Source organism: Rhinolophus sinicus, linkage group LG06, assembly GCF_036562045.2.
Source record: "Rhinolophus sinicus isolate RSC01 linkage group LG06, ASM3656204v1, whole genome shotgun sequence".
In the NCBI taxonomy this organism is placed as follows: Eukaryota; Metazoa; Chordata; class Mammalia; order Chiroptera; family Rhinolophidae; genus Rhinolophus; species Rhinolophus sinicus.
This window is the reverse complement of record NC_133756.1, coordinates 144,824,908-144,843,514: the sequence shown is the minus strand read 5'-3', so window position 1 is coordinate 144,843,514 and position 18,607 is coordinate 144,824,908. Positions and strand designations below refer to the sequence as shown.

Here is an 18,607-nt window from a genome sequence, read left to right as displayed (position 1 = left end):
TCTTCTGGTGATTCATGCCAGCAGATACTAACAGGAGCCTTTCTGTGACGGGTTAATTAAATTACCATCCAATTTCGGTACAGCTATCTTGCCAGTTGTAGCAGAGTTGTTAAAAGAGAGAAATAAGCTCTTCTAACCTTTACAATAATTAGTGAAAATTTCACTAAAGGATAGTTCTCACCTGCTTCATAAGCCTTCTCTTCTACTCTCTTTCCAAAGTTTTACATTCCTTATCTGTTATTTTCCCAATGCCATATTAATTTTAAATTCCTTCCTTCCTTCTCTGGAGTCCCTTTCAAGGTGTTCCAAGGAAATTACTAATCTACTTCAAGTTTTCCCTAAACATCTGTGTCTGAAACACTTAAAACACAATAGGAATTTTTGTATTTTCTCACATCTTATTGCACAATACAAACTTGAAACAGTTTGTGTTTAAATCAACACTAACTTAAATGTTGGTAGGAAATAGCATAATTTAATATATTCCAACTTAGTACGAAGGCGAGCAGTTATTTCTGAGGGTTTAGATATTTAAACTATAGTTTATCATTGAAACAAACAAATATTTTGGTCTCTCTCTCTCTCCAGTTTTGATTATTTTTATTCTTTCTCTTTAGAAGTTCACAGTGTTACAGTAGTAAAAAATAAGACTGATATTATAGAAAGCACTCTAAAACATATGGCTATATATACATAAAAAGTTCAATAATGTTGCCACAACCCCTAATACAATGTGATTCTTATTTATTTACCATTATCCAGAATAAACTTCTGTACATATTAAATTGTTCAAGTATATCTAGAGCAGTGCTTGTCAAAGTGAGGTCCCACTACTAAATTAATGGGCATCTCTTTGAAGACTACTCCAAATTTCAATACAATTAAGTAGAAATGTTAACAATTTTTTTGAGTTTACAATTTATCATACATTTTCAAATACTCTAAAATGTTGCAAGGAGTCAAAAACATAATTTAATTTACATCTAGTTTAACACCGCCTTTGCACAGCACCAGATATTAAAAATGGATCTAACTAAATGTTCTCTTTCATCAATAACAGTTTGTTATCATTTATTCCTACAACATTAAACCCAAACTGAAAATGCAGACAACTCAGGTCCAACTTTTTTTCACCTTAAATAAATAAACATTTCATACACTTCACACTTAAATACATAATTGTTTTTCCGTATAGTTTATGTTTGTGGGTAATGGCTTTATCTTTGAGGGCTAGGCAAGTAGAATAGGATTCTCTAGGTTTGCTTTAAAACTTTCAAGAAACCTGGTGGCTAATTCGTCATCTACCACTCGGCCGTCACTGGACATCGTGACCGTGATGAGCTGGTGCTGCTGGAGTTTGTCATTTCCTTCTTCATCCTGAGTGAGCTTCAGCACAGGTCGGAATCTCCCAACAGCCAAAATGCAGGCCTGAGGAGGGTTGATCACTGCAGTAAATTCATCGATGCCAAACATCCCCAGGTTGGAAATACTAGGGGGAAACAAAGAGCTCTGAAGGCGGCATGTCCTCAAAGAACCCTTTCCCCAAGCATACATTTTTTTCTTTACTAAAAAATTGTGTTACAGATCTTATATCAAGTCAAAGATAAAAAACAAACAGCATTATTGACAATAGTATCAAAAAACAAATACTGAAGCACATACAAATATTATATCTAATATAAACATCTATTCAGCATTGAACCATAAGTCCTAGGCAGTGGCATGCAGCAAGAAAAAGAAATGTAAGGAGAAAGGACTGAAAAAAATTAAAACTGTCATTATTCACAGATGAATTGATTGTATACACAGAAAATCTAAGACTCTACAGATATTGTGTATAGTGCTGCAATAAACATAGGGGTGTATACATTTTTTCAAATTACAGTTTTGGATTTCTCCAGATAGATACCTAGGAGTGGAATTGCTGGGTCATACATAAGGTAGTTCCATTTTCAGATTTTTGAGATATACTCCATACTATTTTCCATAGTGGCTGCACCAATCTGCAATCCCACCAACAGTGCACAAGGGTTCCCTTTTCTCCACATCCTCTCCAGCACTTGTTGTTTGTTGATTTATTGATGATAACCATTTTGACTGGGGTGAGGTGGTATCTCATTGTGGTTTTTATTTGCATTTCCCTAATGGTTAGTGAGGTTGAGCATTTTTTCATTTGTCTGTCTGCCATCTGTATGTCCTATGTCCTCTTTAGAAAAATGTCTCTTCATGTCCTCTGCCCACTTTTTAATTGGGTTGTTTGTTTTTTGGAGTTGAGTTGAGTGAGCTTTTTAAAAATTGGGGATATTAATCCCTTATCGGATACACAATAGCCAAGACATGGAAACAACCGAAATGCCCATCGGTAGACGACTGGATTAAGAAACTGTGGTACATTTATACAATGGAGTTTTACACAGCCATAAAGAATGAAATCTTACCATTTGCAACAATACGGATGGACCTAGAGAACATTATGCTAAGTGAAATAAGTTATACAGAGAAAGACAAATACCATATGATCTCACTTATATGCGGAATCTAAAGAAAAGAATGAACTAATCAGAAACAGTCTCAGAGACATAGAGGAAAAACTGAGGGTTGCTAGATGGGGGGGTGGGGATAAGGGGGAAGGTGAGGGGATTAGAAAGCACAATCGGTAACCACAAGATTGCCACAGGGATACGAAAGTCAATTTGGGGAATGTAATCAATAATGTTATAAAGATTTTGTAGGGTGGACACTTGTCCCATTTGGGAGACCACCTCAGGGATGATGTAGACGCCTGATCACTGCACTGTACACTTGAAGCTGAAGCTGAACAATAATGAATGTCACCTACAATTATATATATATATATATATATATATATATATATATATATATATATATATATATATTTACAAGAAGCAGAGTACAACATTAGGAATAGAGACAGTGGAAATGTAACGGCTGTGTGAGATGTCAGAGGGGTAGTGGATGGGGGTAGGGGAGCTATCACTGTGTGAGGGATATAAATGATAAATGTCTAACTATTACATTGTTTTGTGCACCTGAAACTAATAAAAAATGTTAAAACAAAGACTACAGATAAACCAGTCAGATTAGTAAGTAAATTTAGCTAAGTCACTAGACAAAAGGTCAATATAAAAATTCATTTTATATTTATATACAAGTCGCTGTAATTATAAAATAAAATTGAAGAACAATACCATTTACAATAGTATCAAAAGATATCAAGGAAGAAATCTAATGAAACCTATGTAAGGCCACTATATAAAAAATTTTAAGACATAACTGAAGGAAATCAAAGAACTGAATAAATGGTTTACACCATGTTCCCTGACTAGAAGACACAATGCTGCAAAGATCAATTCTCCTTAAACTCATCAAAAGATTCAATGCAATCCCAATCAAAATCCCAGAAAGGTGTGTATGTATGTATGTGTGGGTAAGAAAAATTTCTAAGATTTCTTTGGAAATATACAAAGCCAGGAAAGACAATCTCGAGGGTGGACAAAACAAGCAGACTTTCATTACTGACATCAAAAGTTATATAGCTCGGTGGTGGTGAGAAAAGGATACACAAATATATGACTGAAAAGAAGAAAGAACACAGAAACAGACCGAACACATAAACGGTCACCTTCTCGATACTATGGAGAAGGAATCATTTTTTAAATATATGACATTGGATCAAATTAATATCCACATAAGAAAAAAAGAGAATCTTGACTTTAATCTTTACACCATAAAAAAAAAATCTAGTTTCAGATGGATTATGATGTACATGTGAAAAGTTATAAAGCTTCTAGAAGACAACATAGGTGAATTACTTTGTGACTCTTCAGGAGATAATTCCTAACAGAAAACAAATAGCACTGACTATGAGGAAAAATACTGATAAATAGGACCTCATTAAAATTCAGAAATTCTGTATATTAAAAAAATACCATCAAGAAAGTTCTAAAGGCAAGACACAGAGTGAGAAATTGTGTTTGAAATAATATATATCCTACAAAAGTCTGTGTATCTGGAAATAAGAAATTCTGCAAATCATTTTTAAAAATAGACACAAGACTTCAACAGGTACTTGGTCTGGTGAGTTACCATATACTCAAATGGCAGACAGGCAAATGAAAACAATTTTCAACATCATTAATTTGCATTTCCCTGACCACAAACAGTACCACTATATACCCTAAGAATTGTTAAAATTTAAAAACTAACATTACTAATGGGAATTCTCATACACCATTGATGGAAGTATAAATTTGTATAACCATTTTGTTAAATTGTTTGCAGAATCTATTAAAATGTTTAACCCAGCAATTATACTTTCAGGTCTACCCAACAAAAATATGTATAGTCACCATAAGACACTAAGAAAATGTTCATAGCACCATTATTTGTAATAGCACCAAACTGTAAACAACACAAATGCCCAACAACAAAATGAATACTGGCATATTTATACAGCATACTACAGAACAGAATACACTGCCGTAACAGATAAATGGCTGCTTCACACAGCGATAATCTCACAGACAATGTTGAGTAAAAGAAGTCAGACACCAAGAATATGGATTTATATAAAGATGAAAGCTAGCAATACAAATCTATGGTGATCATTTTCAGAACAGTGGTTATCCTTAAGGGGGTGAAGATGAGGAAGGGTAAAGAGAGTATATCTTGCTTTGGTTGGTTACATAGGTTTCTTTACTTTGTAAACCATTCAAGCTACATGCAGTATACTTGACTGTGTGTAAGTTACACTTTAACAAGAATAGAGCCGGTAACAACTGAAGGGTCCAGATGGCAAGAAAAAAAATTGAGATTTATAAATCTATTGTATTTATATATATTTTTTTAAATTTCAGACTCTGAGTGCCATTCTATGAAGCTTTGAATGGGTTAAATAACTAACCCTAATAGGTTCCTACTAGCTTTGATACAAAAGCCTGATTATATATTTTCACATATTCTGTTATCTAAATAAAATATGTAATATTTAACTTAAATTAAAAAAAAGTTTCAGAAAATAAATAAAACCAGTTAATATGGACTTTATAAGTTTCATATCTGTTGATGCTATTGATAATTAAGAGTTTAAATTTTACCTAAAAGATCCTCCTTGGTATTCTTCAGGTAACAATTTTCCATCTCTTGCTTTCTTTGATAGAGCCTGAGAAAAATACAAACAAATGTGTCAACCAATACTATGGTATGCACAGTAAAGGGTATTTGTCACTTGAAGTATTTATACAGGGTACACACTTATTTCTGATATGCTTTGATTTGACTTTATAAGATGTTTTAAAATATATATAATTTTCTCTAAAACAATTTAAAAAAATGAACAAGTTAGAGCACAGATAACCCAACAAGCTAAAGATGAGAATCAAAAATCTAGAAAAATCACTTTCCTTTAAAAATTCTTCAAATATTGGAATTAGCTTGTGCACCATTACTATGCAGAATGCTTCAGTGTTTTCTATGTTATGTATAAATTTTTTCTTGTAAGATAAAATATTAGAAGAAGCCATTCTTGTCAATCTAGTATTTTAAATATATTGTGCACTGACAACAAACCCACAACCGACATATCAGTGTTCATCTTTCAGTTTTTGGCTCTTTTTTACCCATAACATATATATAATTTCAGACAGTTGTGGAAAAAAAAAAGCAACAACAAACAGAACTTTATATTTTACTTTTCAATATTCTAAACATCTTTTGTGTTAAGTCATTTTATAAACGACTTTTTAAATGTCTGTTTAATAACCTAAGAACTGCATCTGCCAGAATTTACTTAGTCATTTCCCCAGTGTGATACTTTGGTTCATTGGTTTCTTTTCAATGATTTCATATTATTCTCAGAAGTAGAATTACTAAGTCCTAGGAAATGGACATTATTTTGATTCTTGATCTTATAGTTGAAGCATTTCCTGAATGAGCTAGTGCAGTTTACATTGCTACAAAAATGTAGTAATTTCATATCACTCTTGACAATATTGATTTCTAAAAACTTTCAGAGAGACGGATGACACCCCGAAAGTGACTTTAAGAAAAGTCACTGGGGTGGCTGGATGGCTCAGTTGGTTAGAGCACGAGCTCTGAACAACAAGGTTGTCGGTTCAATTCCCACATGGGATGGTGGGCTCTGCCCTCTACAACTAAAGATTGAAAAAAAAAAACAGCGACTGGACTTGGAGCTGAGCTGTGCCCTCCACAACTAGACTGAAGGACAATGACTTAGAGCTGATGGGCCCTGGAGAAACACACTGTTCCCCAATATTCCCCAATTAAAAAAAGAGAAAAAAAAGAATTGTCATTAATTTTTCATCTATTTGCACTTGCAATTAACCACACTTCTGTTAATCTTTATTTTTCAATTCTTCAAAAGAGAAAATAGAGATTGAATCATTATATACATGAAAAATTAATAATGAATTACTTTATGAGAAGAGGAAAAATAAAGCTACTGTCATTTGGGTAGATGAAATAAATCTATAGCTTACTTAATATTCTGGATTATATAGCTAACATTAAGTGTAATTATAACCACCATTAATAACTATTTAATTTTAAACCATAGATTATTTAAATTTTAAAAAAGAAAACATTCTTTAAAAATCTAAAAATGATCTCAATGTATCACTGTGACTTACTGCAACTGAAACAACTATAGATTTATACTATTTGGATATAGTTACTTATGAAACTATTTGGATCCAAAATGAAAAATGAAGAGATGAACTTAGATTTGTATAGTCCACAGAGTACCAGAAATAGAGAAATCAATCTACAAATGCATTTTTCCTGCCTTAAGCAATATAACTGTTCACATGATTTGAACAGGCACGTATCATGTGGACTCTGAAAGGCATTTCTTTCAAGGCAGATGACTTCCACATATCCTGATGAGCCACCACATTAAAACAAATAAAAAGCATATTCATTTGAAAAACTTGATTGCAAGCGCACATGATACACTTTAAAAAACCTTTGTAGACCTTAAATACACTAGCAGGATATTCCTATCAGTGAACTCTAAGAGCCTGGAGTAAGAATAGATTCTGAGGAGAATCGCTGGTTCTGAAAAATCCTAATTCTCACTGGGCTTTCCTGGTAATGTGAAATGTGAACTAAAAGTCAAAGCAGGTTTTACCTGACGCATCTACCTGGACGGATGTAATACAAGACGACTAGCAAACATTTCTAAAACATATCACGTCTCACAAATTCATTCAAAAAAGTTACTGGGTACTAATGCGGTACACTTTTCCCTGCCTTTTAAAACTACTATAATTAATGAAGAATTAAGAATAGTGTGGGAGATAAGGTTTGTCACTATATTACTTTATTTAAGAAATGCAAACTTGAATTTCGCTGAGATATGCCATTAGCACCACACATTTACATCCTTGGGATTACTGAGGGTCAAGAGGTAAATACTTAGTGCAGGTGTTTTTAAGCTGGGGTCCACAGATAAATTTCCAGGGACCTACAAACTCCTTGGAAAATTAATTTCAGTAAAGAATTTTATTGAAAAAAATTTTTTTTTCTTAATTGAGCAACTACTATCTTCCAAGCACTCTTCTAGAATTGGATATATGGCAATGAACATGACAGTCAATGTAAGACAGTACGGAACATAGAAGGATCAACAAATAAAGTATAAACCATACGCAGTCAATAAAACAGGGAAATGTCAGAAAGGTATTTTAGCTGTGGAAGCCACGGAACTAAGAAAGTGGCATCTGAAGTGAAAAACGCCTGGGTTTAAATAAATCCTCACTTCCACTGCTTTCTAAATGCATCCTCTTGGGCAAATTTCTTAAAAAAGTTCAACTCAGTTTCCTCAATTTTAAAATGGGGAAGTTTAGCTTCCAACTATACTATTGGGCTAATAGGATTACAGTCTTTTGCCATGTATTATACGCACATTTTGCCCAAATTTGTGGGGGGAAAATAAGGCTGTGCATTATACATGGGTAGTACTAATTCCGTATCTATATAAATGTTTTTAATTCTTTTATTTATGCTTATGAGCTAAAAGTTTAACTCTAGAAATCAGTAACAGTATCCGTATGCAAAATAATACCCTGGAATATGACAATCGGTTTTGCTGAACTTACAATCAACTATGAAGAGTTCTTGGCCTTCTGTGATTGTGATGCATAAATATTGTTAATTTGTTACCGGTACATAACATTTCTTGTACCTTGTATATGTTCTTGAGTTTTATAATTAGTTACCTAAAATTTCCGTACCATAATATGTTAAAAAATAAATGCTAAAATTCATTTATAATACAAAAAATAAGTACCTAAATGTAAACAAAAATTTGAATTAAAAAATTTTAAAAAGTTTTTTTTTCTGAAAGATTGGGCCAAAAATGTGGGTGCTCATTTATACAGTATATACAGTATATGAAATGCTTAGCCTAGTGTCTGGTGTATCACAAGAAGAGAGTGGAGTGCTGGTCGTAGATGCGTGGCAGGTGGCAGGGTCGGAGAGGGAAGCAGGTAGGACAAGGAGCAGCCCGGGCACAGCAAACCTTAAGAGCTGCCGGAGTTACAGGAAATGCCCAAGGCCTCCCAGAGGCCCTGGGTCACTCCACGGGGCTGAGACTGCCCTTCCCATTGCAGGGCACCTCAACTTCAGTTCTTTCCGGATGCAAGAGAGACAATGCTCACAAAGCTTCTTTAAGAACTATTCACTATAGTAGTAAAATCGGTAAATTGGTCAAAATCAAAGAAACCTTCGTATAATGGTTAATTTAAAAAATTTAACATGTATAAAGATAAGGAAATTGGAAAGCTACAGTTAAATTCAATTTCTTTTGAACTTCACAAAAATACTAAAATACATGTCTTCTCACTGTTGCTGAAAACCCTTCATGAATAAAGGCATACACTATCCTAGTAAACCCCCCTCTATTAAAATTGGTCAAATTAATGCTACCTCTCAATTAGGAAAAAGTTGCATTTTTATCTACAAAAACACACTCCGCAAATCTTTTCAAAGAGGGGTGAAGAAAGGCTTTACAACGTCAATTCCACTAAGGTCACATCTAACTCTAAGATCCCAAGGGTGTGCTTTTTAAACTAGGTTTCCTTGCACTCATTTATTTATTTGGGGCAAGTAAGTCTATACATTTATATATTGTCAGCTCCCCAAAGAAGTCTTACCTTCTACTTTTTATCCCCCTTATAACTTGTTCTGCCACTATAGTATATACACCTGGTCCTTGCGAAATGAAAAAGAATCACATACCTAAATGAATCTGAAATTTTCAATGCTAACACTTCAATCAAGACTTGTGATATTTCTTCCCCAAAACACCTTTAGAAATTATCATCAAAGCTGAAGGGTATCAAAGCTGCCTACTGCCGTCTTCCTGCCTGTTCAACGTGCTACTTTTGGTGAAATCACATTCCTCCATACTGGAGCTACAAAACTGCTTTTCTAGAAACCTGGAGGGAAAAAAAGTACTTTTGCTTCTGGAATACTCAGTACTTTTAGTGGTCTCAATTCTAGAAATGAATGAATAAGCTTTTAAGAATAAAATGATGTTAACAGTGAGGGCTATCCATTACCAATTTCACAGAAGTATAGTTTAAGCCTTAACTTTAAAATCATTCTAAAATGTCATCTAGACTTTGGGAAGTACAGCACTCATCTGTAACTTGAATACTAGTGACCCTGAATTGTCTGTATGTTATTTCTAAATTTCTGAAGGTTAAATGTTCTTAAAATGGGTTATACCTGGATAAAAACTTAAAACTCCATATACACAACTGACAATCACTTGGAAACATACACACATACTTATATAGACACACCTGTATATATAAATATACGAGGTCAGACAATTAGTTCGCCAACTCTCCACCGTGTAAGTGCACGGTGGAATTATATATAGATAGATAGGTAATTATATATAGATGTATATTATATTAATCATAGGGTAACCAGATCACGACAAGACATTATCAGAAAGTAAATGCTTAACTAACATTTTGAAACAACAGTATTTCTTAAGGCATACCTTTACAGAGTCAGCAATTTCTTGTATACCCTTGGCAGCAGCATCTTTTATGATCGGTGTAATTAAACCTTTATCTGTTGCCACAGCCACTGAAATGTCAATAAAGGGCAGTTGTTTTGGGCCCTCTCCATCCCAGCTTACATTAACACTTGGCATTTGCTAGAAAACAGAAATAGAAAAAAACACGCTACTGAAGAAACAGTGTTAGACCAAGGCAGTTACAGAAAAATAACTAATATTATTATGCATGTTGAAAGTGAATACAGCTAGACAGAAGGAAATAAAAATTCGGTTTGAAAAATTGGTTTGGATCTCTGTGCTAAATGTCTTTTATGTTTGGGAAGAATAACTAAACATACCATCTTTTTTCAAGCAAGCTCAAGGAAATTCTGATGAGGTACATATTTTGAGCTCTTTAAGTTATGGTTTAAAAAAAGGGCTCCCTTTGTTTCACTTGATTGCTAGAAAGTATTTAACATTTGTTATACCTCCTGCTTCAACAACATTTGACCAACATGACCTTGAGGAGAAGAGGAAAGAGGAGAGGGGCAGTGACATTCATCCCCCTTATTCCTATGGCATGAAGGAAGCCTGACTTTCTAGCACAGCCCTGGGAAGTATCAACAGGCCCTTAACAAATGACTTCCCTATTTAGGAGAGATTTCCTAGTTTCATAATCATGGGATATATCCTACATGTGATATCCTATATATACACATGTGTATCCTATATATACACACTGAGGAAGGAAAAAAACAAAACAGATGTAATGACTAAATGCCTGGAAACAATGTACACTGATAATGTTGCAAAATATCATAAGAGAAAATGATGCTGAAAAATAGAAATAAAAAACAAAACTCTCTTCTCAAAAATTCTTTGCTTTCTATAGAGTAAGATCCACGTCTTCCTGCATGTCATGTAAACAGGGCGATCCACAATTTGGTTCTAACTACTTATCTAACTTCTGACCACTCCCCTAAGGTGAATAACCCTCACAAATGAAGAATATTTGGCAAATAAATTTAATTAGAAAGCTACGTAACAAAACCATATGGTACGTAGCCTAAGTTGTACTCAAAGGAAAATTTATAATCTTAAATTTTATTAATAAAAAATAATTATACTGAATTACATATTCAAGTTTTCTAACAAGATACCTCTAATCGAGATAAACCCAAGGAAATGAAGAAATACATAATGAAACAATATAAGGAGTCAGAATATGAATATGCAATAATGAAAGCAAGACAGAGTTCAGAAAATCCTCAGGCACTGAGAACATTAAAGTAATTGTAAGAAACAAATTTAAATGACTCTAGGCTAGTGAGTTTGGGAATACAAATGAAATGAATGATTTTTCTGGGAATATGTAAGTTTCAAAGACTGACTCGAGAAAAAGCTGAAAATTAAACAGCTTAATAATTGTGGGGGGAAAAATAAGAAAGTTGCCAAGGCTTCCTCCTCTTCATAGAACTAGGCTCAGATATTTTTACTGGTGAATTCTATAAAACTTCAAGAAATGATAATCTTGATAATACTGAAATAAGCACAGAGAAAGGAAAGCAAAAAAGTATCCAAATTCATTTTGATGAAGCCATTGAAAAAAAAGCCTGACAAAGCTAGCATAAAATTTAAATTATAATTACAAAATTATGAAATGAAATATTAACAAATACCAACCAGTTAATGGCCACTAGAGATTCATTTAAGTGGGGCAAGAATAATTCCTAATTAGAAAATCATTAATGTAATTCACAGTATTATTTGGTCAGAAGACAAAAGCCATGTTATTTGGTCAAAAGACAAAAGGCATGCCTTTAAAATTCTCTATTACTGTATTGTTCAAGACATAAAAAAAATTCCTCATAAATGTACTTTACAGAGAGTACTTACTACGCAGTGATCCAGAAAAGTAGCCTAGTTATAGAAAGAAGGCCTGACAGAAAATGATGTGAGCAGGAAGTCAGCCAGCCTGGGCTGTTAGACTGACATCTCTAGGCAGACGCCTGCACTGTTCACTGGTCTTCCTGCCACCTCCACTGGGACACTATGAGACTTCTCAAACTTAATACGTATGTTCAAAACCAAACTCTAGATTCCCTGCCTCAAACCTACTCTTCTCCCATTTTCCCAACCTCAGTTCATGGAAAACATGCCTCCCATTGCTTTGGGCCCAAATGTTCGTCCTTTCTCTCACATCCCATCTCTAATCCATCAGCAAATCCTGTTGGTTCTGCTTTTGAAATGTAACCGAAAGCTCCACTTCACCCCAGCGTCATTCCTACCACTCTAGTGCAAACCACTGTCATCTTCTGTAGGACAGCTCGCTGCTTCAGCCCTTCCCTCTCCACGAGCTGTACTCCACACAACCATAGCAGTCTCTCCTTTTTCTAAGTGTAAGTCGAATCACATTAGTTCTTTGCTCAACACCCTCCCAAGACTTCCTTCTCATTCCTAATCAAATCCCTAGTTCTCACCATGGCCACCAAGGCCTTGGGTACTTCAGGCCACACTCAACTCCCTCGTCTTTTTAACATTTTGACTCCCATCTCCTACCCTCTGCCCTTGCCAGTTCCACTCCAGGCCCACTTTATCCTCAGCGCCACGTCTGTGAGTGACACAATCCACTCCTCACAGCCTTTGTGGTTGCTGTTCCCATCTGGAACAATCTTCTAGCAGATATCCATTTGGCTCCCTCCTTCTCCATTTGCAGGCCTTGTCTCAATTTTCATCTTGCTGGAGAAGCCCTCCTTTTTGAAAATAACACCCCTAGTTATTCTGTCACCTTACCCTGCTTTTTCTCCTCAGCACTTTCATTATCAAATGTACATTTGTCTCTCCTAACTAGAATATATGTAGAGAGTAGAAAATATGTAGGCTTTTGTTCACTAACATATTTCTAATGCCTAGAAGTGTATTTAGCACAATTAGTATTTGTTGAATAAGTGGTCTTTATTCTACTATAATTAGTTTTAAGGCTTTTTAGTCTGTTTATTCATTGGTAAAACTTAGGGAGTAAGATTAAATGATACAATGCTTTTAGCAATACAATTATGAAATGTATGTGATTTAAAAATAAGAGTTCTATTTACTATACAATCCAAAGACATGAGACTACTTTGCAAGCCAAAATGATTGGGGTTTGCTACTTACTTTAAGGGTAACAGCTGCTGCTTTGATGATAAAATCATTTACTGATACTTTAATGTCATCTGAAAGGAAAACAAGCATATTAAAATTAGTGTTCATAATAAACTTTAACATTGACCATTAAGATTTCAAAATTGTAAATTCTGGACTATACTGACAAATCGGGAGAAACATTACAGGTTTCTGTTGGTTTGCTTAGTCAGTAAGACTCCCTGATTAGAAAAACTTGCATTATATGAGGTCCTGGGATAAATATTAGGTTGGTGCAAAAGTAATTATAGTTTAAAAGGTTAAACATAATCGCAAAAACTGCAATTACTTTTGCACCAACCTAATAATATTAACCGTGAATGTAAAAGTTTACTTCTGGGCCTTGATTACATTATTTTAAACTGCTCAGATATCATACACAAGAACTTGAAGGATACATTATACCCACAATCAGAAAAGAATCAACTCCCATGTCCCATGTCTCTAAAGAGACAAATGGTCTCTGCTGTGTACCATGTTTCCCCCAAAAATAAGACCTAGTTGGACAATCAGCTCTAATGCGTCTTTAGAAGCAAAATTTAATGTAAGACCCAGTCTTATGTTATATCATATCATATCATATCATATCATATCATATCATATCATATCATATCATATCATATCATATATCATATCATGTCATATCATACCTGGTCTTATATTATAGTAAAATAAGACCTGGTATGGTATGGTGTTATGTTATGTTATACTATACCTGGTCTTATAGTAAAATAAGCCAGGTCTTATATTAATTTTTGCTCCAAAAGATGCATTAGAACTGATTGCCTGGCTAGGTCTTAAATTTTCGGGGAAACAAGGTTTAACCAGGAAATTTACAAGACGATTCATTTTCTTTGTCATCCTTTTCAAATGTCCTTATTCTGTGTATGCTTTATGATACACTGGTTATATTAGAACAGTCGTATATGTAGTCACTTTAAGGAAACAAATATATATGGGGGGGGGGAGATAAAAAATTTCTTTGTACTATTGGATTGTTGTACCACAACAAATTTTAAGACCACTGCATTAAATCAGAGCTGCTTTTTAACTTAACAAAACAGGATATAGCAAATGCTGATGAAGCAATGTTGGCGTAGGTCCTAGGGTTACGAGTAAAATGAGGTTCTCTGTCTAGTTTCATGGTGGATCCATTTGAATCAATTATCTTCCAGTACACATAATGATTTTAAGATAAAGCCGAGGTCCCCTCCCTCTCCGTAGAGCTGATCATAACTAGAGAATTTGATTTATACTTTTGCTTTTCCCAGTGGGGATGAAAGCGTTGGAAAACGTAGACTATAATGGATTCTTTATTGCAAGAACTTCTAGAAACAGACTTTAAGATCAAGATCTAGTCAATGGTATGTGGCAGGAATCACAGACCCTGTTATTATAGCATCATGGAATTTTGCGTGAACAGCCAGCCGCTCATACCAAAGGCATGATGGAGATTTCAGAGGAGATTAGATGAATTACCATAAACATAAATACTGACAAACTGTCATGGTAACTGCCGGCTGCTCGTCTAAGTCATAGCTGTTCTAATTCAGATTTCCACAAACACACACATTTTTGGTTTGTTTAAAACCCCTTTAGAAATAGACAGGTGAACGGATTTCTAGTACTTAGAGACTTTTAATGATAAACCATACAAAAGACTTGGCATATACAAATTCAAATATGTGGACACAACCTTTTATGGACTCATTATGCATCCCTCTCGCGGCTCCCTCAGCTTCCTTCTCACTGCGTCTACTATCCAGAGGTATCCACAGTGAACACTTCCCAAACCACCTCCCGCCCAAACCACAGTCCTCACCTAAAATTCTCTGCCCCTATCATACTCCAACATTAAGGATTCTTTGGTGGGACACTTTTTTCACCTTGAAACCTTTTTTCTTACTGGCTTCTTTGTCACTATACTCTTCTGGTTTCCCTCTGCTCGCTGTCCCTCACGTATTTTTAGTTTTTAACTCTGAATGTTGGCATGTCCCCAGGTGAGAACTTTCAGTTCCATGGTTTTGATACCATTTATATGATGATTCCTCCAAATTCTACCTCTAATTCTGATGTTTTTGGAGCTTCAGACTTACATATCCAATTTCTTACATGACATTTCCACTTACATGTCTAACAGGCATCTGAAATCTAATGTGCAAAGGATATTTTTTCAAGTTTCTTTATTTTAACTCCTTATTACAGACATTTTCACACATACAGCAAGGAGACTGCTGGTGGCATTTATTGAGAAGAAGAGAGTAAAAAATAATTTGCAGAGGAATATCAGACATTCTCATTTGCATATTGTTATAAAACAAAGTGTGGAACATACTTATAGAATTTATATATTGTAAACTTATATAAGAAAGAGTGGAGATACATAGGATACACAGATAATGTAGGCTCTTTGAAGACTCACCAGAAAAATTCCTAATTGCAAGGACATATAAAACCTGGATCATGCAAGGATATTACATTAATCTATAGCTCCACTGAAATAGTACTGTTTTCTGCCTCATGAGAGGAAGAAACCAGAAAAATTATTCTCATAATAACCTCTACATTGTAACTAAACCAGTATGATTTGAGACCTATAAGGGAGCTTTCATGGTTGACTTTTTAAATATTCATCACTTGCTTTGAATAGCTTTCCATTTGTTTCCTTGAACTTTTAAAAGCTGTCAGGTTATCTTCATATGTAATCTTGAAAGACTGCATCTAAACTGATTTATTAATCCTGCTTTCACTTAGGATGTGGAATGCTACAAGGGAATGTTGCTCCCACCCTAACAGGGTGAGAGAAAATGCAGGATAAACTACAAAATCGTAACTTTCTAGAGCCCATTAGGGAGCTATGGTTGCCAAGAAAATAGGTGAACTGAATGTCAAAGGGTGACGCTGAGAGGAGAGACAAGCACATAAGTGATCAACCACTGTCAGAACACAGGAAAGTACAGGACAGAGGACGGGACAACGTGCACGAACAGACAGGGAAATAGCAGCAGAGAGATGGAGACTCAAAACATTGCAATGGAAATCTAGGGGGGGAAACCATGCTATCAAAGATAAAGAATTTTTTTTTAGCCAAGATTCATAGACTTAAAACAGCAGAGAAAAGAATCAGTGAAACTGAAGCTAGGTTGATTTGCTAAAGCAAAATATATTATGAATATATTCTGGGGCTAATATCATATGTAGAAGTAAACCATGAGAATAATAGCAATAAAGGTCAAGAGGGAGGAAATGTAGGCAAATTGTTGTAAGGTTCTTACATTATATATGAAGCAGTGTAATAAAAAGTTGAAGGTAGAAGGTAGAACGTGGTAAGTTAAAGAATTATATTATAAATCCTTCCTATTGGAACTATGGAGAGAGAGAGAGAGTGAGAAAAAATTGAAAAAATGGGATCAAATAAAAAATAACTAATCTAAAAGGAGACAATAGGAAAAAATAGGAAGAGAATAGGACAAATAAAAAAGGCCAAAATGGTACAAAGGACCACAAATTGTACAAAGGAAAAACAAAGGACAAATTCATTAAATATGAAAGGTTTAAACACCTTAAATAAAAGACAGAGACTATAGGATTGAATAATAAAGCAAGGACCAACTATATGCTGTCTCCAAGAAACCAGTTTGAATATAAAGATACAGATACATTAAAAGTAAAGAGATGTAAAAAGATCTAATATAAAAACACTAATCTTCTGTGCCCTTATTGATTTCCGATCTATTTGTTCTATTAAATAGATAGACGGCCTGGTGGCTCAGGTGGTTGGAGAGCCGTGCTCCAGGTTCGATTCCCACATGGGCCAGTGAGCTGCGCCCTCTACAGCTAAGACTGTGAACAATGGCTCTCCCTGGAGCTGGGCTGCCATGAGCTGAAGGTTGGCGTGGGCTGCCGCGGGCTGCTGTGTGCTGCCATGGGCTACCGTGTGCTGCCAGGAGTGGCCAGTGGCCAGCGTGAGTGGCCGGCAGCCATCGTGAACAGCCATGAGCTGCTGTGAGGGGCCAACTGACAACCAGTGACCAACTGGTGACCGACTGCCTCAGCCAGGGGGAGCGCAAGGCTCATAATACCAGCATGGGCCAGGGAGCTGTGTCCTACACAACTAGACTGAGAAACAAAGGCTTGAACTGGAGTGGGTGGGGGGAGGCGGAAGAAGGGGAAAAACAACAACAAAAAAACACTAATCAAAGAAAGCTGGAGTGCTCATATCAATATCAGATAAAGGTTTGAGGATAAAAAATATTATACCAGGAACAGAGACATGTAATGACAGGCCTCGTCATTAAGAACAAATAAAATCCTAAATGTGTTCGTGCCTAAAACCAGACCTTCAAAATACGTGAACCAAAAACTGATAGAACTAAAAGAAAAAACAGGCAAATCCACAATTATAATTGGAGATTTTAAACATTTTTCTTTCAAGAATTAATAGAACAAATAGATAGGAAATCAGTAAAGGCACAGAAGACATGAACAACACTGAAACCAACTTTAACCATCATTCATAGAACACTTCTCAAAACAAAAGTAGAACATAAATTCTTTGAAATACTCATGAAACATTCAGTAAGCTTGACCCTATTATGATTAAAAAATAAATCTCAAATTTAAGAAGATTTAAATCATACAAAGTATGTTCTCTAAATACAACAGAATTAAACTAGAAATCATAAAAGGAAGATAACAAAAAAGTCCTCAAGTACTTGAAAATTAAACTTACACTTCTAAATAATTCATGGATCAAAAAAAGAAATCACAAAATTAGAAAACATCTTGAATTAAATGAAAAGGAAAATAAAAACATCAAAATTTATGGTATATAGTTCAGGACTGCTTAAAGGGAACGTAAATGCATAATATGCTTATATTAGGAATAAAACAAAGTTTATTATATTGCTCTCAGTTTTCACCTTAAGAAACTAGAAAAAGAAACTAGGAAAAGAGGAACAAATAAAATAAAAGCAAATAGAAGAAAATAATAAAGATGAGAGCAGAAATCAATGAAAACAAAATTACAGAAATAATAAAATTAATAAAATCAAATGTTGGCTCTTTGAACAGGTCAATAATATTGATAAAACCCATAGCCAGACTGATCAAGAGAGTTAAATGACACAAATTACTAATATTGAAAATCGGGACATCACTTCACATTACACAGATGTTAGAAATATAATAAGGTAATATTATGAACAACTTTATGTCAATAAATTGATAACTTAGATGACATAAGCAAATTCTTTGAAACACAGAAACTACCAAAGCTCATTTAAGAATAGACAACTCGTCTATTTAAAAATTAAACTCATAGTTAAAAATCTTCCCATAAAGAAAATCAGAAGTCTCAACAGCTTCACT

At 34.6% G+C, this 18,607-nt stretch overlaps 1 protein-coding gene across 2 annotated transcripts in view; it reads right to left on the bottom strand.

Annotated features, from left to right (window-relative positions):
• Window positions 1–583: 583 nt before the first annotated feature.
• Window positions 584–18,607, bottom strand: part of PDHX (pyruvate dehydrogenase complex component X) — a 61,772-nt gene continuing 43,748 nt past the window's right edge. For both annotated transcript variants that reach the window (XM_074336201.1, XM_019738597.2), the window contains exons 8-11: window positions 13,211–13,269; window positions 10,055–10,213; window positions 5,118–5,182; window positions 584–1,489 (exon numbers count right to left, since the gene is read on the bottom strand). In XM_074336201.1, coding sequence (XP_074192302.1) covers window positions 1,231–1,489; window positions 5,118–5,182; window positions 10,055–10,213; window positions 13,211–13,269 — 542 coding nt within the window. In that variant the 3' untranslated portion in view covers window positions 584–1,230. The remainder of the gene's footprint in view (window positions 1,490–5,117; window positions 5,183–10,054; window positions 10,214–13,210; window positions 13,270–18,607) is intronic.